Below are 27,506 nucleotides of genomic sequence, written 5' to 3'. Positions count from 1 at the left end.
CTTACAGCCGGTATAATCACACAAAGCCGGTATAATCACACACAGCCGGTATAATCACTTACAGCCGGTATAATCACTTACAGCCGGTATAATCACTTACAGCCGGTATAATCACTTACAGCCGGTATAATCACTTACAGCCGGTATAATCACTTACAGCCGGTATAATCACTTACAGCCGGTATAATCACTTACAGACGGTATAATCACTTACAGCCGGTATAATCACTTACAGCCGGTATAATCACTTACAGCCGGTATAATCACACACAGCCGGTATAATCACTTACAGCCGGTATAATCACACACAGCCGGTATAATCACTTACAGCCGGTATAATCACTTACAGCCGGTATAATCACGTACAGCCGGTATAATCACTTACAGCCGGTATAATCACTTACAGCCGGTATAATCACACACACACAGCCGGTATAATCACTTACAGCCGGTATAATCACTTACAGCCGGTATAATCACTTACAGCCGGTATAATCACGTACAGCCGGTATAATCACTTACAGCCGGTATAAATCACACACAGCCGGTATAATCACACACACACAGCCGGTATAATCACTTACAGCCGGTATAATCACACACAGCCGGTATAATCACACACACACAGCCGGTATAATCACTTACAGCCGGTATAATCACACACAGCCGGTATAATCACACACAGCCGGTATAATCACTTACAGCCGGTATACTCACTTACAGCCGGTATAATCACACAAAGCCGGTATAATCACACACAGCCGGTATAATCACTTACAGCCGGTATAATCACTTACAGCCGGTATAATCACTTACAGCCGGTATAATCACTTACAGCCGGTATAATCACTTACAGCCGGTATAATCACTTACAGCCGGTATAATCACTTACAGCCGGTATAATCACTTACAGCCGGTATAATCACTTACAGCCGGTATAATCACACACAGCCGGTATAATCACTTACAGCCGGTATAATCACACACAGCCGGTATAATCACTTACAGCCGGTATAATCACTTACAGCCGGTATAATCACGTACAGCCGGTATAATCACTTACAGCCGGTATAATCACTTACAGCCGGTATAATCACACACACACAGCCGGTATAATCACTTACAGCCGGTATAATCACTTACAGCCGGTATAATCACTTACAGCCGGTATAATCACGTACAGCCGGTATAATCACTTACAGCCGGTATAAATCACACACAGCCGGTATAATCACACACACACAGCCGGTATAATCACTTACAGCCGGTATAATCACACACAGCCGGTATAATCACACACACACAGCCGGTATAATCACTTACAGCCGGTATAATCACACACAGCCTGTATAATCACTTACAGCCGGTATAATCACTTACAGCCGGTATAATCACTTACAGCCGGTATAATCACTTACAGCCGGTATAATCACTTACAGCCGGTATAATCACACACAGCCGGTATAATCACACACAGCCGGTATAATCACTTACAGCCGGTATAATCACTTACAGCCGGTATAATCACACACAGCCGGTATAATCACACACAGCCGGTATAATCACACACAGCCGGTATAATCACACACAGCCGGTATAATCACACACAGCCGGTATAATCACACACAGCCGGTATAATCACTTACAGCCGGTATAATCACACACAGCCGGTATAATCACACACAGCCGGTATAATCACTTACAGCCGGTATAATCACTTACAGCCGGTATAATCACTTACAGACGGTATAATCACTTACAGCCGGTATAATCACACACAGCCGGTATAATCACTTACAGCCGGTATAATCACTTACAGCCGGTATAATCACACACAGCCGGTATAATCACTTACAGCCGGTATAATCACTTACAGCCGGTATAATCACTTACAGCCGATATAATCACTTACAGCCGGTATAATCACTTACAGTCGGTATAATCACTTACAGCCGGTATAATCACTTACAGCCGGTATAATCACTTACAGCCGGTATAATCACTTACAGCCGGTATAATCACACACAGTCGGGATAATCACTTACAGCCTGTATAATCACACACAGCCGGTATAATCACTTACAGCCGGTATAATCACACACAGCCGGTATAATCACACACAGCCGGTATAATCACTTACAGCCGGTATAATCACTTACAGCCGGTATAATCACACACAGCCGGTATAATCACTTACAGCCGGTATAATCACTTACAGCCGGTATAATCACTTACAGCCGGTATAATCACACACAGCCGGTATAATCACTTACAGCCGGTATAATCACTTACAGCCGGTATAATCACTTACAGCCGGTATAATCACACACAGCCGGTATAATCACACACAGCCGGTATAATCACTTACAGCCGGTATAATCACTTACAGCCGGTATAATCACTTACAGCCGGTATAATCACTTACAGCCGGTATAATCACACACAGCCGGTATAATCACTTACAGCCGGTATAATCACTTACAGCCGGTATAATCACTTACAGCCGGTATAATCACACACAGCCGGTATAATCACTTACAGCCGGTATAATCACTTACAGCCGGTATAATCACTTACAGCCGATATAATCACTTACAGCCGGTATAATCACTTACAGCCGGTATAATCACACACAGCCGGTATAATCACACACAGCCGGTATAATCACACACAGCCGGTATAATCACTTACAGCCGGTATAATCACTTACAGCCGGTATAATCACACACAGCCGGTATAATCACACACAGCCGGTATAATCACTTACAGCCGGTATAATCACTTACAGCCGGTATAATCACTTACAGCCGGTATAATCACACACAGCCGGTATAATCACACACAGCCGGTATAATCACACACAGCCGGTATAATCACTTACAGCCGGTATAATCACTTACAGCCGGTATAATCACTTACAGCCGGTATAATCACTTACAGCCGGTATAATCACTTACAGCCGGTATAATCACTTACAGCCGGTATAATCACTTACAGCCGGTATAATCACGTACAGCCGGTATAATCACTTACAGCCGGTATAATCACACACAGCCGGTATAATCACACACAGCCGGTATAATCACTTACAGCCGGTATAATCACACACACACAGCCGGTATAATCACTTACAGCCGGTATAATCACTTACAGCCGGTATAATCACTTACAGCCGGTATAATCACGTACAGCCGGTATAATCACTTACAGCCGGTATAAATCACACACAGCCGGTATAATCACACACACACAGCCGGTATAATCACTTACAGCCGGTATAATCACACACAGCCGGTATAATCACTTACAGCCGGTATAATCACTTACAGCCGGTATAATCACACACAGCCGGTATAATCACTTACAGCCGGTATAATCACTTACAGCCGGTATAATCACTTACAGCCGGTATAATCACTTACAGCCGGTATAATCACTTACAGCCGGTATAATCACTTACAGCCGGTATAATCACTTACAGCCGGTATAATCACTTACAGCCGGTATAATCACTTACAGCCGGTATAATCACACACAGTCGGGATAATCACTTACAGCCTGTATAATCACACACAGCCGGTATAATCACACACAGCCGGTATAATCACACACAGCCGGTATAATCACTTACAGCCGGTATTATCACACACAGCCGGTATAATCACTTACAGCCGGTATAATCACTTACAGCCGGTATAATCACACACAGCCGGTATAATCACACACAGCCGGTATAATCACTTACAGCCGGTATAATCACTTACAGCCGGTATAATCACACACAGCCGGTATAATCACTTACAGCCGGTATAATCACACACAGCCGGTATAATCACACACAGCCGGTATAATCACTTACAGCCGGTATAATCACTTACAGCCGGTATAATCACTTACAGACGGTATAATCACTTACAGCCGGTATAATCACTTACAGCCGGTATAATCACTTACAGACGGTATAATCACTTACAGCCGGTATAATCACTTACAGCCGGTATAATCACACACACACAGCCGGTATAATCACTTACAGCCGGTATAATCACTTACAGCCGGTATAATCACACACAGCCGGTATAATCACTTACAGCCGGTATAATCACTTACAGCCGGTATAATCACTTACAGCCGGTATAATCACTTACAGCCGGTATAATCACTTACAGACGGTATAATCACTTACAGCCGGTATAATCACTTACAGCCGGTATAATCACTTACAGCCGGTATAATCACTTACAGCCGGTATAATCACACACAGCCGGTATAATCACTTACAGCCGGTATAATCACTTAAAGCCGGTATAATCACTTACAGCCGGTATAATCACTTACAGCCGGTATAATCACTTACAGCCGGTATAATCACTTACAGCCGGTACAATCACTTACAGCCGGTATAATCACTTACAGCCGGTATAATCACTTACAGCCGGTATAATCACTTACAGCCGGTATAATCACACACAGTCGGGATAATCACTTACAGCCTGTATAATCACACACAGCCGGTATAATCACTTACAGCCGGTATAATCACACACAGCCGGTATAATCACACACAGCCGGTATAATCACACACAGCCGGTATAATCACTTACAGCCGGTATAATCACACACAGCCGGTATAATCACTTACAGCCGGTATAATCACACACACACAGCCGGTATAATCACTTACAGCCGGTATAATCACACACAGCCGGTATAATCACTTACAGCCGGTATAATCACACACAGCCGGTATAATCACTTACAGGCGGTATAATCACACACAGCCGGTATAATCACTTACAGCTGGTATAATCACACACAGCCGGTATAATCACTTACAGCCGGTATAATCACTTACAGCCGGTATAATCACTTACAGCCGGTATAATCACTTACAGCCGGTATAATCACTTACAGCCGGTATAATCACTTACAGCCGGTATAATCACACACAGTCGGGATAATCACTTACAGCCTGTATAATCACACACAGCCGGTATAATCACTTACAGCCGGTATAATCACTTACAGCCGGTATAATCACACACAGCCGGTATAATCACACACAGCCGGTATAATCACTTACAGCCGGTATAATCACTTACAGCCGGTATAATCACACACAGCCGGTATAATCACTTACAGCCGGTATAATCACTTACAGTCGGTATAATCACTTACAGCCGGTATAATCACACACAGCCGGTATAATCACACACAGCCGGTATAATCACTTACAGCCGGTATAATCACTTACAGCCGGTATAATCACACACAGCCGGTATAATCACTTACAGCCGGTATAATCACACACAGCCGGTATAATCACACACAGCCGGTATAATCACTTACAGCCGGTATAATCACTTACAGCCGGTATAATCACTTACAGCCGGTATACTCACTTACAGCCGGTATAATCACTTACAGCCGGTATAATCACACACAGCCGGTATAATCACTTACAGCCGGTATAATCACTTACAGCCGGTATAATCACTTACAGCCGGTATAATCACACACAGCCGGTATAATCACACACAGCCGGTATAATCACTTACAGCCGGTATAATCACTTACAGCCGGTATAATCACACACAGCCGGTATAATCACTTACAGCCGGTATAATCACACACAGCCGGTATAATCACACACAGCCGGTATAATCACTTACAGCCGGTATAATCACTTACAGCCGGTATAATCACTTACAGCCGGTATACTCACTTACAGCCGGTATAATCACTTACAGCCGGTATAATCACACACAGCCGGTATAATCACTTACAGCCGGTATAATCACTTACAGCCGGTATAATCACACACAGCCGGTATAATCACTTACAGCCGGTATAATCACTTACAGCCGGTATAATCACTTACAGCCGATATAATCACTTACAGCCGGTATAATCACTTACAGTCGGTATAATCACTTACAGCCGGTATAATCACTTACAGCCGGTATAATCACTTACAGCCGGTATAATCACTTACAGCCGGTATAATCACTTACAGCCGGTATAATCACTTACAGCCGGTATAATCACTTACAGCCGGTATAATCACACACAGTCGGGATAATCACTTACAGCCTGTATAATCACACACAGCCGGTATAATCACTTACAGCTGGTATAATCACACACAGCCGGTATAATCACACACAGCCGGTATAATCACTTACAGCCGGTATAATCACTTACAGCCGGTATAATCACACACAGCCGGTATAATCACTTACAGGCGGTATAATCACACACAGCCGGTATAATCACTTACAGCTGGTATAATCACTTACAGCCGGTATAATCACTTACAGCCGGTATAATCACACACAGCTTGTATAATCACTTACAGCCGATATAATCACTTACAGCCGGTATAATCACTTACAGGCGGTATAATCACACACAGCCGGTATAATCACTTACAGCCGGTATAATCACACACAGCCGGTATAATCACTTACAGCCGGTATAATCACTTACAGCCGGTATAATCACTTACAGCCGGTATAATCACACACAGCCGGTATAATCACTTACAGCCGGTATAATCACTTACAGCCGGTATAATCACACACAGTCGGTATAATCACACACAGCCGGTATAATCACTTACAGCCGGTATACTCACTTACAGCCGGTATAATCACTTACAGCCGGTATACTCACACACAGCCGGTATAATCACTTACAGCCGGTATAATCACACACAGCCGGTATAATCACTTACAGCCGGTATAATCACTTACAGCCGGTATAATCACACACAGTCGGTATAATCACACACAGCCGGTATAATCACTTACAGCCGGTATACTCACTTACAGCCGGTATAATCACTTACAGCCGGTATAATCACACACAGCCGGTATAATCACTTACAGCCGGTATAATCACACACAGCCGGTATAATCACTTACAGCCGGTATAATCACTTACAGCCGGTATAATCACTTACACCCGGTATAATCACTTACAGCCGGTATAATCACTTACAGCCGGTATATTCACACACAGCCGGTATAATCACTTACAGCCGGTGTAATCACTTACAGCCGGTATAATCACTTACAGCCGGTATAATCACTTACAGCCGGTATAATCACACACAGCCGGTATAATCACACACAGCCGGTATAATCACTTACAGCCGGTATAATCACACACAGCCGGTATAATCACTTACAGCCGGTATAATCACACACAGCCGGTATAATCACTTACAGCCGGTATAATCACTTACAGCCGGTATAATCACTTACAGCCGGTATAATCACTTACAGCCGGTATAATCACTTACAGCCGGTATAATCACTTACAGCCGGTATAATCACTTACAGCCGGTATAATCACACACAGCCGGTATAATCACTTACAGCCGGTATAATCACTTACAGCCGGTATAATCACTTACAGCCGGTATAATCACTTACAGCCGGTATAATCACTTACAGCCGGTATAATCACTTACAGCCGGTATAATCACACACAGCCGGTATAATCACACACAGCCGGTATAATCACTTACAGCCGGTATAATCACTTACAGCCGGTATAATCACTTACAGCTGGTATAATCACTTACAGCCGGTATAATCACGTACAGCCGGTATAATCACTTACAGCCGGTATAATCACTTACAGCCGGTATAATCACACACACACAGCCGGTATAATCACTTACAGCCGGTATAATCACTTACAGCCGGTATAATCACACACACACAGCCGGTATAATCACTTACAGCCGGTATAATCCCTTACAGCCGGTATAATCACTTACAGCCGGTATAATCACGTACAGCCGGTATAATCACTTACAGCCGGTATAAATCACACACAGCCGGTATAATCACACACACACAGCCGGTATAATCACTTACAGCCGGTATAATCACACACAGCCGGTATAATCACACACACACAGCCGGTATAATCACTTACAGCCGGTATAATCACACACAGCCGGTATAATCACTTACAGCCGGTATAATCACTTACAGCCGGTATAATCACTTACAGCCGGTATAATCACTTACAGCCGGTATAATCACTTACAGCCGGTATAATCACACACAGCCGGTATAATCACACACAGCCGGTATAATCACTTACAGCCGGTATAATCACTTACAGCCGATATAATCACTTACAGTCGGTATAATCACTTACAGCCGGTATAATCACTTACAGCCGGTATAATCACTTACAGCCGGTATAATCACTTACAGCCGGTATAATCACACACAGCCGGTATAATCACTTACAGCCGGTATAATCACACAAGGCCGGTATAATCACACACAGCCGGTATAATCACTTACAGACGGTATAATCACTTACAGCCGGTATAATCACTTACAGCCGGTATAATCACTTACAGCCGGTATACTCACTTACAGCCGGTATAATCACTTACAGCCGGTATAATCACTTACAGCCGGTATAATCACTTACAGCCGGTATAATCACACACAGCCGGTATAATCACTTACAGCCGGTATAATCACACACAGCCGGTATAATCACTTACAGCCGGTATAATCACACACAGCCGGTATAATCACTTACAGCCGGTATAATCACACACAGTCGGTATAATCACACACAGTCGGTATAATCACACACAGCCGGTATAATCACTTACAGCCGGTATACTCACTTACAGCCGGTATAATCACTTACAGCCGGTATAATCACTTACAGCCGGTATAATCACTTACAGCCGGTATAATCACTTACAGCCGGTATAATCACTTACAGCCGGTATAATGACTTACAGCCGGTATAATCACACACAGCCGATATAATCACTTACAGCCGGTATAATCACTTACAGCCGGTATAATCACTTACAGCCGGTATAATCACTTACAGCCGGTATAATCACTTACAGCCGGTATACTCACTTACAGCCGGTATAATCACTTACAGCCGGTATAATCACTTACAGCCGGTATAATCACTTACAGCCGGTATAATCACACACAGCCGGTATAATCACTTACAGCCGGTATAATCACACACAGCCGGTATAATCACTTACAGCCGGTATAATCACTTACAGCCGGTATAATCACACACAGCCGGTATAATCACTTACAGCCGGTATAATCACACACAGCCGGTATAATCACTTACAGCCGGTATAATCACACACAGTCGGTATAATCACACACAGTCGGTATAATCACACACAGCCGGTATAATCACTTACAGCCGGTATACTCACTTACAGCCGGTATAATCACTTACAGCCGGTATAATCACTTACAGCCGGTATAATCACTTACAGCCGGTATAATCACTTACAGCCGGTATAATCACTTACAGCCGGTATAATCACTTACAGCCGGTATAATCACACACAGCCGATATAATCACTTACAGCCGGTATAATCACTTACAGCCGGTATAATCACTTACAGCCGGTATAATCACTTACAGCCGGTATAATCACTTACAGCCGGTATACTCACTTACAGCCGGTATAATCACTTACAGCCGGTATAATCACTTACAGCCGGTATAATCACTTACAGCCGGTATAATCACACACAGCCGGTATAATCACTTACAGCCGGTATAATCACACACAGCCGGTATAATCACACACAGCCGGTATAATCACTTACAGCCGGTATAATCACTTACAGCCGGTATAATCACTTACAGCCGGTATAATCACTTACAGGCGGTATAATCACACACAGCCGGTATAATCACACACAGCCGGTATAATCACACACAGCCGGTATAATCACTTACAGCCGGTATAATCACTTACAGCCGGTATAATCACTTACAGCCGGTATAATCACTTACAGCCGGTATAATCACTTACAGCCGGTATAATCACTTACAGCCGGTATAATCACTTACAGCCGGTATAATCACTTACAGCCGGTATAATCACTTACAGCCGGTATAATCACTTACAGCCGGTATAATCACTTACAGCCGGTATAATCACTTACAGCCGGTATAATCACTTACAGCCGGTATAATCACTTACAGCCGGTATAATCACACACAGCCGGTATAATCACTTACAGCCGGTATAATCACTTACAGCCGGTATAATCACTTACAGCCGGTATAATCACTTACAGCCGGTATAATCACTTACAGCCGGTATAATCACACACAGCCGGTATAATCACTTACAGCCGGTATAATCACTTACAGCCGGTATAATCACTTACAGCCGGTATAATCACACACAGCCGGTATAATCACACACAGCCGGTATAATCACTTACAGCCGGTATAATCACTTACAGCCGGTATAATCACACACAGCCGGTATAATCACTTACAGCCGGTATAATCACACACAGCCGGTATAATCACACACAGCCGGTATAATCACTTACAGCCGGTATAATCACTTACAGCCGGTATAATCACTTACAGCCGGTATACTCACTTACAGCCGGTATAATCACTTACAGCCGGTATAATCACACACAGCCGGTATAATCACTTACAGCCGGTATAATCACTTACAGCCGGTATAATCACACACAGCCGGTATAATCACTTACAGCCGGTATAATCACTTACAGCCGGTATAATCACTTACAGCCGATATAATCACTTACAGCCGGTATAATCACTTACAGTCGGTATAATCACTTACAGCCGGTATAATCACTTACAGCCGGTATAATCACTTACAGCCGGTATAATCACTTACAGCCGGTATAATCACTTACAGCCGGTATAATCACTTACAGCCGGTATAATCACTTACAGCCGGTATAATCACACACAGTCGGGATAATCACTTACAGCCTGTATAATCACACACAGCCGGTATAATCACTTACAGCTGGTATAATCACACACAGCCGGTATAATCACACACAGCCGGTATAATCACTTACAGCCGGTATAATCACTTACAGCCGGTATAATCACACACAGCCGGTATAATCACTTACAGGCGGTATAATCACACACAGCCGGTATAATCACTTACAGCTGGTATAATCACTTACAGCCGGTATAATCACTTACAGCCGGTATAATCACACACAGCTTGTATAATCACTTACAGCCGATATAATCACTTACAGCCGGTATAATCACTTACAGGCGGTATAATCACACACAGCCGGTATAATCACTTACAGCCGGTATAATCACACACAGCCGGTATAATCACTTACAGCCGGTATAATCACTTACAGCCGGTATAATCACTTACAGCCGGTATAATCACACACAGCCGGTATAATCACTTACAGCCGGTATAATCACTTACAGCCGGTATAATCACACACAGTCGGTATAATCACACACAGCCGGTATAATCACTTACAGCCGGTATACTCACTTACAGCCGGTATAATCACTTACAGCCGGTATACTCACACACAGCCGGTATAATCACTTACAGCCGGTATAATCACACACAGCCGGTATAATCACTTACAGCCGGTATAATCACTTACAGCCGGTATAATCACACACAGTCGGTATAATCACACACAGCCGGTATAATCACTTACAGCCGGTATACTCACTTACAGCCGGTATAATCACTTACAGCCGGTATAATCACACACAGCCGGTATAATCACTTACAGCCGGTATAATCACACACAGCCGGTATAATCACTTACAGCCGGTATAATCACTTACAGCCGGTATAATCACTTACACCCGGTATAATCACTTACAGCCGGTATAATCACTTACAGCCGGTATATTCACACACAGCCGGTATAATCACTTACAGCCGGTGTAATCACTTACAGCCGGTATAATCACTTACAGCCGGTATAATCACTTACAGCCGGTATAATCACACACAGCCGGTATAATCACACACAGCCGGTATAATCACTTACAGCCGGTATAATCACACACAGCCGGTATAATCACTTACAGCCGGTATAATCACACACAGCCGGTATAATCACTTACAGCCGGTATAATCACTTACAGCCGGTATAATCACTTACAGCCGGTATAATCACTTACAGCCGGTATAATCACTTACAGCCGGTATAATCACTTACAGCCGGTATAATCACTTACAGCCGGTATAATCACACACAGCCGGTATAATCACTTACAGCCGGTATAATCACTTACAGCCGGTATAATCACTTACAGCCGGTATAATCACTTACAGCCGGTATAATCACTTACAGCCGGTATAATCACTTACAGCCGGTATAATCACACACAGCCGGTATAATCACACACAGCCGGTATAATCACTTACAGCCGGTATAATCACTTACAGCCGGTATAATCACTTACAGCTGGTATAATCACTTACAGCCGGTATAATCACGTACAGCCGGTATAATCACTTACAGCCGGTATAATCACTTACAGCCGGTATAATCACACACACACAGCCGGTATAATCACTTACAGCCGGTATAATCACTTACAGCCGGTATAATCACACACACACAGCCGGTATAATCACTTACAGCCGGTATAATCCCTTACAGCCGGTATAATCACTTACAGCCGGTATAATCACGTACAGCCGGTATAATCACTTACAGCCGGTATAAATCACACACAGCCGGTATAATCACACACACACAGCCGGTATAATCACTTACAGCCGGTATAATCACACACAGCCGGTATAATCACACACACACAGCCGGTATAATCACTTACAGCCGGTATAATCACACACAGCCGGTATAATCACTTACAGCCGGTATAATCACTTACAGCCGGTATAATCACTTACAGCCGGTATAATCACTTACAGCCGGTATAATCACTTACAGCCGGTATAATCACACACAGCCGGTATAATCACACACAGCCGGTATAATCACTTACAGCCGGTATAATCACTTACAGCCGATATAATCACTTACAGTCGGTATAATCACTTACAGCCGGTATAATCACTTACAGCCGGTATAATCACTTACAGCCGGTATAATCACTTACAGCCGGTATAATCACACACAGCCGGTATAATCACTTACAGCCGGTATAATCACACACAGCCGGTATAATCACACACAGCCGGTATAATCACTTACAGACGGTATAATCACTTACAGCCGGTATAATCACTTACAGCCGGTATAATCACTTACAGCCGGTATACTCACTTACAGCCGGTATAATCACTTACAGCCGGTATAATCACTTACAGCCGGTATAATCACTTACAGCCGGTATAATCACACACAGCCGGTATAATCACTTACAGCCGGTATAATCACACACAGCCGGTATAATCACTTACAGCCGGTATAATCACACACAGCCGGTATAATCACTTACAGCCGGTATAATCACACACAGTCGGTATAATCACACACAGTCGGTATAATCACACACAGCCGGTATAATCACTTACAGCCGGTATACTCACTTACAGCCGGTATAATCACTTACAGCCGGTATAATCACTTACAGCCGGTATAATCACTTACAGCCGGTATAATCACTTACAGCCGGTATAATCACTTACAGCCGGTATAATGACTTACAGCCGGTATAATCACACACAGCCGATATAATCACTTACAGCCGGTATAATCACTTACAGCCGGTATAATCACTTACAGCCGGTATAATCACTTACAGCCGGTATAATCACTTACAGCCGGTATACTCACTTACAGCCGGTATAATCACTTACAGCCGGTATAATCACTTACAGCCGGTATAATCACTTACAGCCGGTATAATCACACACAGCCGGTATAATCACTTACAGCCGGTATAATCACACACAGCCGGTATAATCACTTACAGCCGGTATAATCACTTACAGCCGGTATAATCACACACAGCCGGTATAATCACTTACAGCCGGTATAATCACACACAGCCGGTATAATCACTTACAGCCGGTATAATCACACACAGTCGGTATAATCACACACAGTCGGTATAATCACACACAGCCGGTATAATCACTTACAGCCGGTATACTCACTTACAGCCGGTATAATCACTTACAGCCGGTATAATCACTTACAGCCGGTATAATCACTTACAGCCGGTATAATCACTTACAGCCGGTATAATCACTTACAGCCGGTATAATCACTTACAGCCGGTATAATCACACACAGCCGATATAATCACTTACAGCCGGTATAATCACTTACAGCCGGTATAATCACTTACAGCCGGTATAATCACTTACAGCCGGTATAATCACTTACAGCCGGTATACTCACTTACAGCCGGTATAATCACTTACAGCCGGTATAATCACTTACAGCCGGTATAATCACTTACAGCCGGTATAATCACACACAGCCGGTATAATCACTTACAGCCGGTATAATCACACACAGCCGGTATAATCACACACAGCCGGTATAATCACTTACAGCCGGTATAATCACTTACAGCCGGTATAATCACTTACAGCCGGTATAATCACTTACAGGCGGTATAATCACACACAGCCGGTATAATCACACACAGCCGGTATAATCACACACAGCCGGTATAATCACTTACAGCCGGTATAATCACTTACAGCCGGTATAATCACTTACAGCCGGTATAATCACTTACAGCCGGTATAATCACTTACAGCCGGTATAATCACTTACAGCCGGTATAATCACTTACAGCCGGTATAATCACTTACAGCCGGTATAATCACTTACAGCCGGTATAATCACTTACAGCCGGTATAATCACTTACAGCCGGTATAATCACTTACAGCCGGTATAATCACTTACAGCCGGTATAATCACTTACAGCCGGTATAATCACACACAGCCGGTATAATCACTTACAGCCGGTATAATCACTTACAGACGGTATAATCACTTACAGACGGTATAATCACTTACAGCCGGTATAATCACTTACAGCCGGTATAATCACTTACAGCCGGTATAATCACACACAGCCGGTATAATCACACACACACAGCCGGTATAATCACTTACAGCCGGTATAATCACTTACAGCCGGTATAATCACACACAGCCGGTATAATCACACACAGCCGGTATAATCACTTACAGCCGGTATAATCACTTACAGCCGGTATAATCACTTACAGCCGGTATAATCACTTACAGCCGGTATAATCACTTACAGCCGGTATAATCACTTACAGCCGGTATAATCACTTACAGCCGGTATAATCACTTACAGCCGGTATAATCACACACAGCGTTTTTGGATCGCTTCCCAGCGTGTGGTAGGAACTCTTTGGTTTGATGGTAATGTTGCTCACATATTGTAGAGTTCACAGTCCCCTTCCGCTGTGTGTCCGCTGCGCCCATCACCTCCGATTTCCTTGAGGGGGGACACTGCACCTCTCCTACTCCCCTGTACCTTGCGCACGGTCAGGGGTGCCGGGAGGAGATATTACAGCAGCAGTGTCTCATTCACACTCGTAACTGCAGGGCCAGCAAAGGGGAATCCTCTCCCCACGTCACACGTTGTAGGGAGCTATGGTGGCTCAGCAAGTCCAAAAATCTAACATGTTTCACCAATGCTTCATCGTAGATCTCTGAGCTAACTGTATGTAACCCCTCTTTATTGTACCTCAGACTATAGAACCTGCCACTGAGGTGGGGGCCCGAGTCCTGTGGATTATGGTTTAACTCTTATAGTGTGGGGTATATGTGGTGTGAGGCCAGAGAAACTGGACACAACACAACTGTAATGAATTCTAACAAACGTTATATCTATATCTATACATTGGAACAGGTATAAACACAGAGCTGCAATACTCAAGTGACCATTATAATTAGGGCCACACCATACATACACTCCAAACTCCATGCAACTCTGACCCTCAAGGTGGCTGGCTCCCTGTCTAACAGTTACACTGTCTGTCTCCTTCATCAGCTCTCTTACTGGCTTATCATAGTCACATGTCCTATGGAGAGCATACCAGTTAAAGGGGCAGTGTCCTGTGTTGCCTGCAGACACAGAGGGCTACATAATAATAATAATAATAATAATAATAATAATAATAAGATCAGCAAAATAATGTAATCTATGCCGGAAGTCAGAAGGATCCTCACAGGAGATAATACCTGTGCCCGGGTCCAAAAAAGGGAATGGATATAAGGAGACTAATTCTAAAGTGTACATAAACAGAACAATATCTCTCAATAATGGCTAATTAAGAAGTGCAGCCCCGTTATAGATGGAAGTATATAGAGGAAGAGTGTTCACTCAATATCACCGCACAGTCTGCAGAGGAATCGTCCGTAAATGAGGCGTCCACAGTCCCAAATAAGGACACAAAAAGATTGTATCTAGGAGTGGACAGGCGCCAAAGACTCCATGCTGCAAGGATGTCGTCTCTCAACTGCAACCCGACGTACGTTTCGCACTTTGCTTTATCAGGGGCGTCGTTTCAATTGTTCACTCACCGCCATTATATACCGAATATGTGGAGACGTGATATTAAAGACAGATAAAAATATGCAATGTGTGTGTAACACGTGTAATGTGTGTGTAACAAGTGTAATGTGTGTGTAACACGTGTAATGTGTGTGTAACACGTGTAATGTGTGTGTTGTGAGGGCTTCAAGAATTTAACTCCCTCACTTTTCCAGGCATAGGAGGCCACACCCTAGCTTCCAGGTCTAGTAGGGTGTTCCAATCCACTCCTGATTGGAAAGTGGAGTTTAAAAGACGTACTCCTTTCTCAAGGATCCCTAACCTGAAGGAGAGCAGGTTCGCAGAGGGTTTAACAGAGCTTCACAAGGCCTCACCGAGCTCCCCAACCTGTAAGGAAGCAGGGCCTCACCGAGCTCCCATCCTGCAAGGAAGATGGGCTTCACCAAGCTCCCACACCTGCAAGGAAGCAGGGCCTCACCGAGCTCCCCAACCTGCAAGGAAGCAGGGCCTCACCGAGCTCCACAACCTGCAAGGAAGCAGGGCCTCACCGAGCTCCGCAACCTGTAAGGAAGCAGGGCCTCACCGAGCTCCCATCCTGCAAGGAAGATGGGCTTCACCAAGCTCCCACACCTGCAAGGAAGCAGGGCCTCACCGAGCTCCCCAACCTGCAAGGAAGCAGGGCCTCACCGAGCTCCACAACCTGCAAGGAAGCAGGGCCTCACCGAGCTGCCACACCTGCAAGGAAGCAGGGCCTCACCGAGCTCCACAACCTGCAAGGAAGCAGGGCCTCACCGAGCTCCACAACCTGCAAGGAAGCAGGGCCTCACCGAGCTCCCACACCTGCAAGGAAGCAGGCCCTCAGCGAGCTCCACAACCTGCAAGGAAGCAGGGCCTCACAGTGCTCACCAACCTGCAAGGAAGCAGGGCCTCACTGAGCTCCACAACCTGCAAGGAAGCAGGGCTTCACAGATCTCCCCAACCTGCAAGGAAGCAGGGCCTCACAGAGCTCCCAACCTGGTAGGAAGCAGGGCCTCACCGAGCTCCCAACCTGCAAGGAAGCAGGGCCTCACCGAGCTCCCCAACCTGCAAGAAAGCATGGCCTCAAAGAGCTCCCCAACCTGCAAGGAAACAGAGTCTCACAGTTCTCCCACACCTGCAAGGAAGCAGGGCCTCACAGTGCCCCCCAACCTGGAGGAAGCAGGGCCTCACAGTGCTCCAACACCTGCAAGGAAGCAGGGCTTCACAGTGCTCCCCAACCTGCAAGGAAGCAGGGCCTCACCAAGCTCCCAACCTGCAAGGAAGCAGGGCCTCACAGACCTCCCAACCTGCAAGGAAGCAGGGCCTCACCGAGCTCCCACACCTGCAAGGAAGCAGGGCCTCACCAAGCTCCCCAACCTGCAAGGAAGCAGGGCCTCACAGAGCTCCCCAACCTGCAAGGAAGCAGAGCATCACAGAGCTCCCAACCTGCAAGGAAACAGGGCCTCACAGAGCTCCCCAACCTGCAAGGAAGCAGGGCCTCACCGAGCTCCACAACCTGCAAGGAAGCAGGACCTCACGGTGCTCCCCAACCTGCAAGGAAGCAGGGCCTCACCGAGCTCCCCAACCTGCAAGGAAGCAGGGCTTCACCGAGCACCCCAACCTGCAAGGAAGCAGGGCCTCACCGAGCTCCCAACCTGCAAGGAAGCAGAGCCTCACCGAGCTCCCACACCTGCAAGGAAGCAGGGCCTCACAGAGCTCCCAACCTGCAAGGAAGCAGGGCCTCACCGAGCTCCCCAACCTGCAAGGAAGCAGGGCCTCACAGAGCTCCCAACCTGCAAGGAAGCAGGGCCTCACCGAGCTCCCACACCTGCAAGGAAGCAGGGCCACACAGAGCTCCCCAACCTGCAAAGAAGCAGGGCCTCACGGTGCTCCCCAACCTGCAAGGAAGCAGGGCCTCACCGAGCTCCCCAACCTGCCAGGAAGCAGGAACTCAACGAGCTCCCCAACCTGCAAGGAAGCAAGAACTCACAGAGCTCCCCAACCTGCAAGGAAGCAGGGCCTCACCGAGCTCCCAACCTGCAAGGAAGCAGGGCTTCACAGAGCTCCCCAACCTGCAAGGAAGCAGGGCCTCACAGATCTCCCAACTTGCAAGGAAGCAGGGCCTCACAGAGCTCCCAACCTGCAAGGAAGCAGGACCTCACGGTGCTCCCCAACCTGCAAGGAAGCAGGGCCTCACCGAGCTCCCCAACCTGCAAGGAAGCAGGGCTTCACCGAGCACCCCAACCTGCAAGGAAGCAGGGCCTCACCGAGCTCCCAACCTGCAAGGAAGCAGAGCCTCACCGAGCTCCCACACCTGCAAGGAAGCAGGGCCTCACAGAGCTCCCAACCTGCAAGGAAGCAGGGCCTCACCGAGCTCCCCAACCTGCAAGGAAGCAGGGCCTCACAGAGCTCCCAACCTGCAAGGAAGCAGGGCCTCACCGAGCTCCCACACCTGCAAGGAAGCAGGGCCACACAGAGCTCCCCAACCTGCAAAGAAGCAGGGCCTCACGGTGCTCCCCAACCTGCAAGGAAGCAGGGCCTCACCGAGCTCCCCAACCTGCCAGGAAGCAGGAACTCACCGAGCTCCCCAACCTGCAAGGAAGCAAGAACTCACAGAGCTCCCCAACCTGCAAGGAAGCAGGGCCTCACCGAGCTCCCCAACCTGCAAGGAAGCAGGGCCTCACCGAGCTCCCAACCTGCAAGGAAGCAGGGCCTCACCGAGCTCCCAACTTGCAAGGAAGCAGGGCCTCACCGAGCTCCCAACCTGCAAGGAAGCAGGGCCTCACCGAGCTCCCAACCTGCAAGGAAGCAGGGCCTCACAGAGCTCCCAACCTGCAAGCTAGCAGGGCCTCACCAAGCTCCCCAACCTGCAAGGAAGCAGGTCCTCACCGAGCTCCCCAACCTGCAAGGAAGCAGGGCCTCACCGAGCTCCCAACCTGCAAGGAAGCAGGGCCTCACAGAGCTCCCAACCTGCAAGCTAGCAGGGCCTCACAGTGCTCCCCAATCTGCGAGGAAGCAGGACCTCACGGTGCTCCCAAACCTGCAAGGAAGCAGGGCCTCACCGAGCTCCCCAACCTGCAAGGAAGCAGGGCCTCACCGAGCTCCCAACCTGCAAGGAAGCAGGGCCTCACAGAGCTCCCAACCTGCAAGCTAGCAGGGCCTCACCGAGCTCCACAACCTGCAAGGAAGCAGGGCCTCACCGAGCTCCCCAACCTGCAAGGAAGCAGGGCCACACCGAGCTCCCAACCTGCAAGGAAGCAGGGCCTCACAGAGCTCCCAACCTGCAAGCTAGCAGGGCCTCACAGTGCTCCCCAATCTGCGAGGAAGCAGGACCTCACGGTGCTCCCCAACCTGCAAGGAAGCAGGGCCTCACCGAGCTCCCCAACCTGCAAGGAAGAAGGGCTTTACCGAGCTCCCAACCTGCAAGGAAGCAGTGCCTCACAGAGCTCCCAACCTGCAAGGAAGCAGGGCCTCACCGAGCTCCAAACCTGCAAGGAAGCAGGGCTTCACCGAGCTCCCAACCTTCAAGGAAGCAGGGCCTCACAGATCTTCCAACTTGCAAGGAAGCAGGGCCTCACAGAGCTCCCAACCTGGAAGGAAGCAGGGCCTCACCGAGCTCCTAACCTGCAAGGAAGCAGGGCCTCACCGAGCTCCCAACCTGCAAGGAAGCAGGGCTTCACCGAGCTTCCCAACCTGCAAGGAAGCAGGGCCTCACAGATCTCCCAACTTGCAAGGAAGCAGGGCCTCACCGAGCTCCCAACCTGCAAGGAAGCAGGGCTTCACAGAGCTCCCCAACCTGCAAGGAAGCAGGGCCTCACAGAGCTCCCCAACCTGCAAGGAAGCAGGGTCTCACAGTGCTCCCACACCTGCAAGGAAGCAGGGCCTCACAGATCTCCCAACTTGCAAGGAAGCAGGGCCTCACCGAGCTCCCAACCTGCAAGGAAGCAGGGCCTCACCGAGCTCCCAACCTGCAAGGAAGCAGGGCCTCACAGAGCTCCCCAACCTGCAAGGAAGCAGGGCCTCACGGTGCTCCCCAACCTGCAAGGAAGCAGGGCCTCACCGAGCTCCCCAACCTGCAAGGAAGCAGGGCCTCACGGTGCTCCCCAACCTGCAAGGAAGCAGTGCCTCACCGAGCTCCCCAACCTGCAAGGAAGCAGGGTCTCACAGAGCTCCCCAACCTGCAAGGAAGCAGGGCCTCACAGAGCTCCCAACCTGCAAGGAAGCAGGGCCTCACAGAGCTCCCCAACCTGCAAGAAAGCAGGGCCTCACGGTGCTCCCAACCTGCAAGGAAGCAGGGCCTCACCGAGCTCCCAACCTGCAAGGAAGCAGGGCCTCACAGAGCTACCCAACCTGCAAGGAAGCAGGGCCTCACCGAGCTCCAAACCTGCAAGGAAGCAGGGCTTCACCGAGCTCCCAACCTTCAAGGAAGCAGGGCCTCACAGATCTTCCAACTTGCAAGGAAGCAGGGCCTCACAGAGCTCCCAACCTGGAAGGAAGCAGGGCCTCACCGAGCTCCCAACCTGCAAGGAAGCAGGGCCTCACCGAGCTCCCAACCTGCAAGGAAGCAGGGCTTCACCGAGCTTCCCAACCTGCAAGGAAGCAGGGCCTCACAGATCTCCCAACTTGCAAGGAAGCAGGGCCTCACCGAGCTCCCAACCTGCAAGGAAGCAGGGCTTCACAGAGCTCCCCAACCTGCAAGGAAGCAGGGCCTCACAGAGCTCCCCAACCTGCAAGGAAGCAGGGTCTCACAGTGCTCCCACACCTGCAAGGAAGCAGGGCCTCACAGATCTCCCAACTTGCAAGGATGCAGGGCCTCACCGAGCTCCCAACCTGCAAGGAAGCAGGGCCTAACCGAGCTCCCAACCTGCAAGGAAGCAGGGCCTCACAGAGCTCCCCAACCTGCAAGGAAGCAGGGCCTCACGGTGCTCCCCAACCTGCAAGGAAGCAGGGCCTCACCGAGCTCCCCAACCTGCAAGGAAGCAGGGCCTCACGGTGCTCCCCAACCTGCAAGGAAGCAGGGCCTCACCGAGCTCCCCAACCTGCAAGGAAGCAGGGTCTCACAGAGCTCCCCAACCTGCAAGGAAGCAGGGCCTCACAGAGCTCCCAACCTGCAAGGAAGCAGGGCCTCACCGAGCTCCCCAACCTGCAAGGAAGCAGGGCCTCACAGAGCTCCCCAACCTGCAAGGAAGCAGGGCCTCACCGAGCTCCCCAACCTGCAAGGAAGCAGGGCCTCACCGAGCTCCCCAACCTGCAAGGAAGCAGGGCCTCACCGAGCTCCCAACCTGCAAGGAAGCAGGGCCTCACAGAGCTCCCCAACCTGCAAGGAAGCAGGGCCTCACAGAGCTCCCCAACCTGCAAGGAAGCAGGGCCTCACGGTGCTCCCCAACCTGCAAGGAAGCAGGGCCTCACCGAGCTCCCCAACCTGCAAGGAAGCAGGGCCTCACGGTGCTCCCCAACCTGCAAGGAAGCAGGGCCTCACCGAGCTCCCCAACCTGCAAGGAAGCAGGGTCTCACAGAGCTCCCCAACCTGCAAGGAAGCAGGGCCTCACAGAGCTCCCAACCTGCAAGGAAGCAGGGCCTCACAGAGCTCCCCAACCTGCAAGGAAGCAGGAACTCACAGAGCTCCCCAACCTGCAAGGAAGCAGGGCCTCACCGAGCTCCCCAACCTGCAAGGAAGCAGGGCCTCACCGAGCTCCCAACCTGCAAGGAAGCAGGGCCTCACCGAGCTCCCCAACCTGCAAGGAAGCAGGGCCTCACAGAGCTCCCCAACCTGCAAGGAAGCAGGGCCTCACCGAGCTCCCCAACCTGCAAGGAAGCAGGGCCTCACCGAGCTCCCAACCTGCAAGGAAGCAGGGCCTCACAGAGCTCCCAACCTGCAAGGAAGCAGGGCCTCACAGAGCTCCCCAACCTGCAAGGAAGCAGGGCCTCACCGAGCTCCCCAACCTGCAAGGAAGCAGGGCCTCACCGAGCTCCCCAACCTGTAAGGAAGCAGGTTCTCACAGAGCTCCCAACCTGCAAGGAAGCAGGGCCTCACAGATCTCCCAACCTGCAAGGAAGCAGGGCCTCACCGAGCTCCCCAACCTGCAAGGAAGCAGGGCCTCACAGTGCCCCCCAACCTGCAAGGAAGCAGGGCCTCACAGAGCTCCCAACTGCAAGGAAGCAGGAACTCACAGAGCTCGCAACCTGCAAGGAAGCAGGAACTCACAGAGCTCCCCAACCTGCAAGGAAGCAGGGCCTCACCGAGCTCCCCAACCTGCAAGGAAGCAGGGCCTCACAGAGCTCCCAACCTGCAAGGAAGCAGGGCCTCACCGAGCTCCCCAACCTGCAAGGAAGCACGGCCTCACCGAGCTCCCCAACCTGCAAGGAAGCAGGGCCTCACAGTGCTCCCAACCTGCAAGGAAGCAGGGCCTCACCGAGCTCCCCAACCTGCAAGGAAGCAGGGCCTCACAGAGCTCCCCAACCTGCAAGGAAGCAGGGCCTCACCGAGCTCCCCAACCTGCAAGGAAGCACGGCCTCACCGAGCTCCCCAACCTGCAAGGAAGCAGGGCTTCACCGAGCTCCCCAACCTGCAAGGAAGCAGGTCAATATGCCACAGTGTACAACATGTTTAATGTGTTTATGCTTAACATGTGTGTAATATGTGTGTCTACTGTACAATATGCATGTGTGTATGTCACGTGTGTAGTGTGTGAGTAACATGTATGTAATGCGTGTGTTCTGCTCCCTGCAGTACATTATCTCAGGATCGCTGTCGGTCGCTGCTGAGAATAAGCAGTCCCGCTGCCTGGTGAGTTCTCTGCCCGTCACAGATCTGCAGAGTATCACTCCCTCCCCTGTCACAGACCTGCAGAGTATCACTTCCTCATTTCCCCCGTCACAGACCTGCAGAGTATCACTCCCTCATCTCCCCCCCCCCCGTCACAGACCTGCAGAGAATCACTCCCTCATCTCCCCCGTCACAGATCTGCAGAGTATCACTCCCTCACCTCCCCGTCACAGACCTGCAGAGTATCACTCCCTCATCTCCCCGTCACAGATCTGCAGAGTATCACTCCCTCACCTCCCCGTCACAGACCTGCAGAGTATCACTCCCTCATCTCCCCCGTCACAGACCTGCAGAGTATCACTCCCTCATTTCCCCCGTCACAGACCTGCAGAGTATCACTCCCTCATCTCCCCAGTCACAGACCTGCAGAGTATCACTCCCTCATCTCCCCAGTCACAGACCTGCCAAATCACTCCCTCATCTCCCTCCGTCACAGACCTGCAGAGTATCACTCCCTCACCTCCCCCGTCACAGACCTGCAGAGTATCACTCCCTCACCTCCCCCGTCACAGACCTGCAGAGTATCACTCCCTCATCTCCCCCGTCACAGACCTGCAGAGTATCACTCCCTCATCTCCCCAGTCACAGACCTACCGAATCACTCCCTCATCTCCCTCCGTCACAGACCTGCAGAGTATCACTCCCTCATCTCCCTCCGTCACAGACCTGCAGAGTATCACTCCCTCATCTCCCCCCCCCCCGTCACAGACCTGCAGAGAATCACTCCCTCATCTCCCCCGTCACAGATCTGCAGAGTATCACTCCCTCACCTCCCCGTCACAGACCTGCAGAGTATCACTCCCTCATCTCCCCGTCACAGATCTGCAGAGTATCACTCCCTCACCTCCCCGTCACAGACCTGCAGAGTATCACTCCCTCATCTCCCCCGTCACAGACCTGCAGAGTATCACTCCCTCATCTCCCCCGTCACAGACTTGCAGAGTATCACTCCCTCATCTAACCCGTCATAGACCTGCAGAGTATCACTCCCTCATCTCCCCCGTCACAGACCTGCAGAGTATCACTCCCTCATCTCCCCCCGTCACAGACCTGCAGAGTATCACTCCCTCATCTCCCCAGTCACAGACCTGCAGAGTATCACTCCCTCATCTCGCCCGTCACAGACCTGCAGAGTATCACTCCCTCATCTCCCCAGTCACAGACCTACCGAATCACTCCCTCATCTCCCTCCGTCACAGACCTGCAGAGTATCACTCCCTCACCTCCCCCGTCACAGACCTGCAGAGTATCACTCCCTCACCTCCCCCGTCACAGACCTGCAGAGTATCACTCCCTCACCTCCCCCGTCACAGACCTGCAGAGTATCACTCCCTCATCTCCCCAGTCACCGACTTGCAGAGTATCACTCCCTCATCTCGCCTGTCACAGACTTGCAGAGTATCACTCCCTTACCTCCCCCGTCACAGACCTGCAGAGTATCACTCCCTCATCTCCCCAGTCACTGACTTGCAGAGTATCACTCCCTCATCTCGCCTGTCACAGACTTGCAGAGTATCACTCCCTCACCTCCCCCGTCACAGACCTGCAGAGTATCACTCCCTCATCTCCCCCGCCACAGACCTGCAGAGTATCACTCCCTCACCTCCCCCGTCACAGACCTGCAGAGTATCACTCCCTCACCTCCCCCGTCACAGACCTGCAGAGTATCCCTCCCTCCCCTTCACAGACCTGCAGTGTATCACTCCCTCATCTCCCCAGTCACAGACCTGCAGAGTATCACTCCCTCATCTCGCCCATCACAGACCTGCAGAGTATCACTCCCTCATCTCCCCAGTCACAGACCTGCCGAATCACTCCCTCATCTCCCTCCGTCACAGACCTGCAGAGTATCACTCCCTCACCTCCCCCGTCACAGACCTGCAGAGTATCACTCCCTCACCTCCCCTGTCACAGACCTGCAGGGTATCACTCCCTCATCTCCCCCGTCACAGACCTGCAGAGTATCACTCCCTCATCTCCCTGTCACAGACCTGCAGAGTATCACTCCCTCATCTCCCCTGTCACAGACCTGCAGAGTATCACTCCCTCATCTCCCCCCGTCACAGACCTGCAGAGTATCACTCCCTCATCTCCCCCGTCACAGACCTGCAGAGTATCACTCCCTCATCTCCCCCGTCACAGATCTGCAGAGTATCACTCCCTCATCTCCCCAGTCACAGACCTGCAGAGTATCACTCCCTCACCTCCCCCGTCACAGACCTGCAGAGTATCACTCCCTCACCTCCCCTGTCACAGACCTGCAGGGTATCACTCCCTCATCTCCCCTGTCACAGACCTGCAGAGTATCACTCCCTCATCTCCCTGTCACAGACCTGCAGAGTATCACTCCCTCATCTCCCCCGTCACAGACCTGCAGAGTATCACTCCCTCATCTCCCCCCGTCACAGACCTGCAGAGTATCACTCCCTCATCTCCCCCGTCACAGACCTGCAGAGTATCACTCCCTCATCTCCCCCGTCACAGACCTGCAGAGTATCACTCCCTCATCTCCCCAGTCACAGACCTGCAGAGTATCACTCCCTCACCTCCCCCGTCACAGACCTGCAGAGTATCACTCCCTCATCTCCCCAGTCACAGACCTGCAGAGTATCACTCCCTCATCTCCCCCGTCACAGACCTGCAGAGTATCACTCCCTCATCTCCCTCCGTCACAGACCTGCAGAGTATCACTCCCTCATCTCACTGTCACAGACCTGCAGAGTATCACTCCCTCACCTCGCCGGTCACAGACCTGCAGAGTATCACTCCCTCATCTCCCCCGTCACAGACCTGCAGAGTATCACTCCCTTATCTCCCCCGTCACAGACCTGCAGAGTATCACTCCCTCACCTCCCCCGTCACAGACCTGCAGAGTATCACTCCCTCATCTCCCCCCGTCACAGACCTGCAGAGTATCACTCCCTCACCTCCCCGTCACAGACCTGCAGAGTATCACTCCCTCATCTCCCCCGTCACAGACCTGCAGAGTATCACTCCCTCACCTCCCCCGTCACAGACCTGCAGAGTATCACTCCCTCCCCTTCACAGACCTGCAGTGTATCACTCCCTACCCTCCCCCATCACAGACCTGCAGAGTATCACTCCCTTACCTCCTGCTGTCAGACCTGCAGAGTATCACTCCCTCACCTCCTGCTGTCAGTCCTGCAGAGTATCACTCCCTCACCTCCTGCTGTCAGACCTGCAGAGTATCACAACCTCACCTACCCCCTTTCACAGATCTGCTGAGTATCACCCCATCACAGATCTGCAGAGTATCACCTCATCACAGATCTGCAGAGTATCACTCCCTCACCTCTCCCCTATCACAGTTGCAGAGTATCACTCCCTCACCTCCCCCTATCACAGACCTGCAGAGCATCACATCCTCAACACCCACCATCACAGATCTGCAGAGTATCACCCCCCACTCACCCCCATCACAGATCTGCAGAGTATCACCCCCCACTCACCCCCATCACAGATCTGCAGAGTATCACCTCCCATCCCCATCACAGATCTGCAGAGTATCACCCCCCACCCCCCATCACAGATCTGCAGAGTATCACCTCCCACCCCCCATCATAGATCTGCAGAGTATCACCACCCACCCCCCATCACAGATCTGCAGAGTATCACCCCCTCCACCCCCCCCCCCAATCCCAGATCTGCAGAGTATCACTCCCTCACCTTTTCCTCTCTGTGCAGGTCAGAGGGTCTGTGGCTATGAATGTTATCAGCTCCATCATCTCGTTTGCTGCCCTTGGTCTGTTCATCACGGATACTCTGCTTTATAATTGTTATTCTTACTGCAACTCGCAGTACTGTAACTGCAGCTACACAGTCTGGGTGAGTATCACTAAGTGTGTGTGTGACGGATAGTAAGTATGTCTCTCAGCCTGTTACTGGCTGTAACGGGACACTTTCCATGCTGAAACGTGTCTAAGGCCACGTCCAGGGTGAAGCTGGACGCGCATGCGCGCTCGTGCTCTGCGCAATCAAACAAATTGCGAGAATGCGTTGGTCCCGTGAGCGCTCCGCACTCAGCTGCTTGCCAAGACAATTGTGTTTGCATTTGTCGCGCTTTCCCTGGTCACGTGCGCGGTTCAGTTAATGAGGGCGAACCGCTCACGTGATGTCACAGGCACGCGCCCCTCCACCCCCCACCGCCCCCCCGGCACGCAACTAGAAGGCCAGGAATCGCCCGGGCAACATGTGCGCCTGACGTCACAGCACTCGAGCGCCAGCGAGCGCAATCTCACCCTGGACAAGGCCTAACGCAGGTTCCTAGTGCACGTGATGTCATGCACTCCGCCTCGTGCG

General features: G+C 50.0%; 1 protein-coding gene across 1 annotated transcript in view; it reads left to right on the top strand.

The window, feature by feature from the left end:
* Positions 1–27,032, top strand: part of LOC142484857 (membrane-spanning 4-domains subfamily A member 8-like) — a gene marked incomplete at its 3' end in the record, with an annotated part of 76,013 nt that extends 48,981 nt beyond the window's left edge. Inside the window, exons 4-5 of the mRNA XM_075584089.1 lie at positions 23,091–23,147; positions 26,892–27,032. Coding sequence (XP_075440204.1) covers positions 23,091–23,147; positions 26,892–27,032 — 198 coding nt within the window. The remainder of the gene's footprint in view (positions 1–23,090; positions 23,148–26,891) is intronic.
* Between the last annotated feature and the right edge of the window lie 474 nt (positions 27,033–27,506).

This window comes from Ascaphus truei, unplaced genomic scaffold, assembly GCF_040206685.1.
Source record: "Ascaphus truei isolate aAscTru1 unplaced genomic scaffold, aAscTru1.hap1 HAP1_SCAFFOLD_444, whole genome shotgun sequence".
NCBI classification, from domain to species: Eukaryota; Metazoa; Chordata; class Amphibia; order Anura; family Ascaphidae; genus Ascaphus; species Ascaphus truei.
The sequence above is the reverse complement of the archived record's forward strand: the minus strand, read 5'-3'. Positions and strand labels throughout refer to the sequence as shown.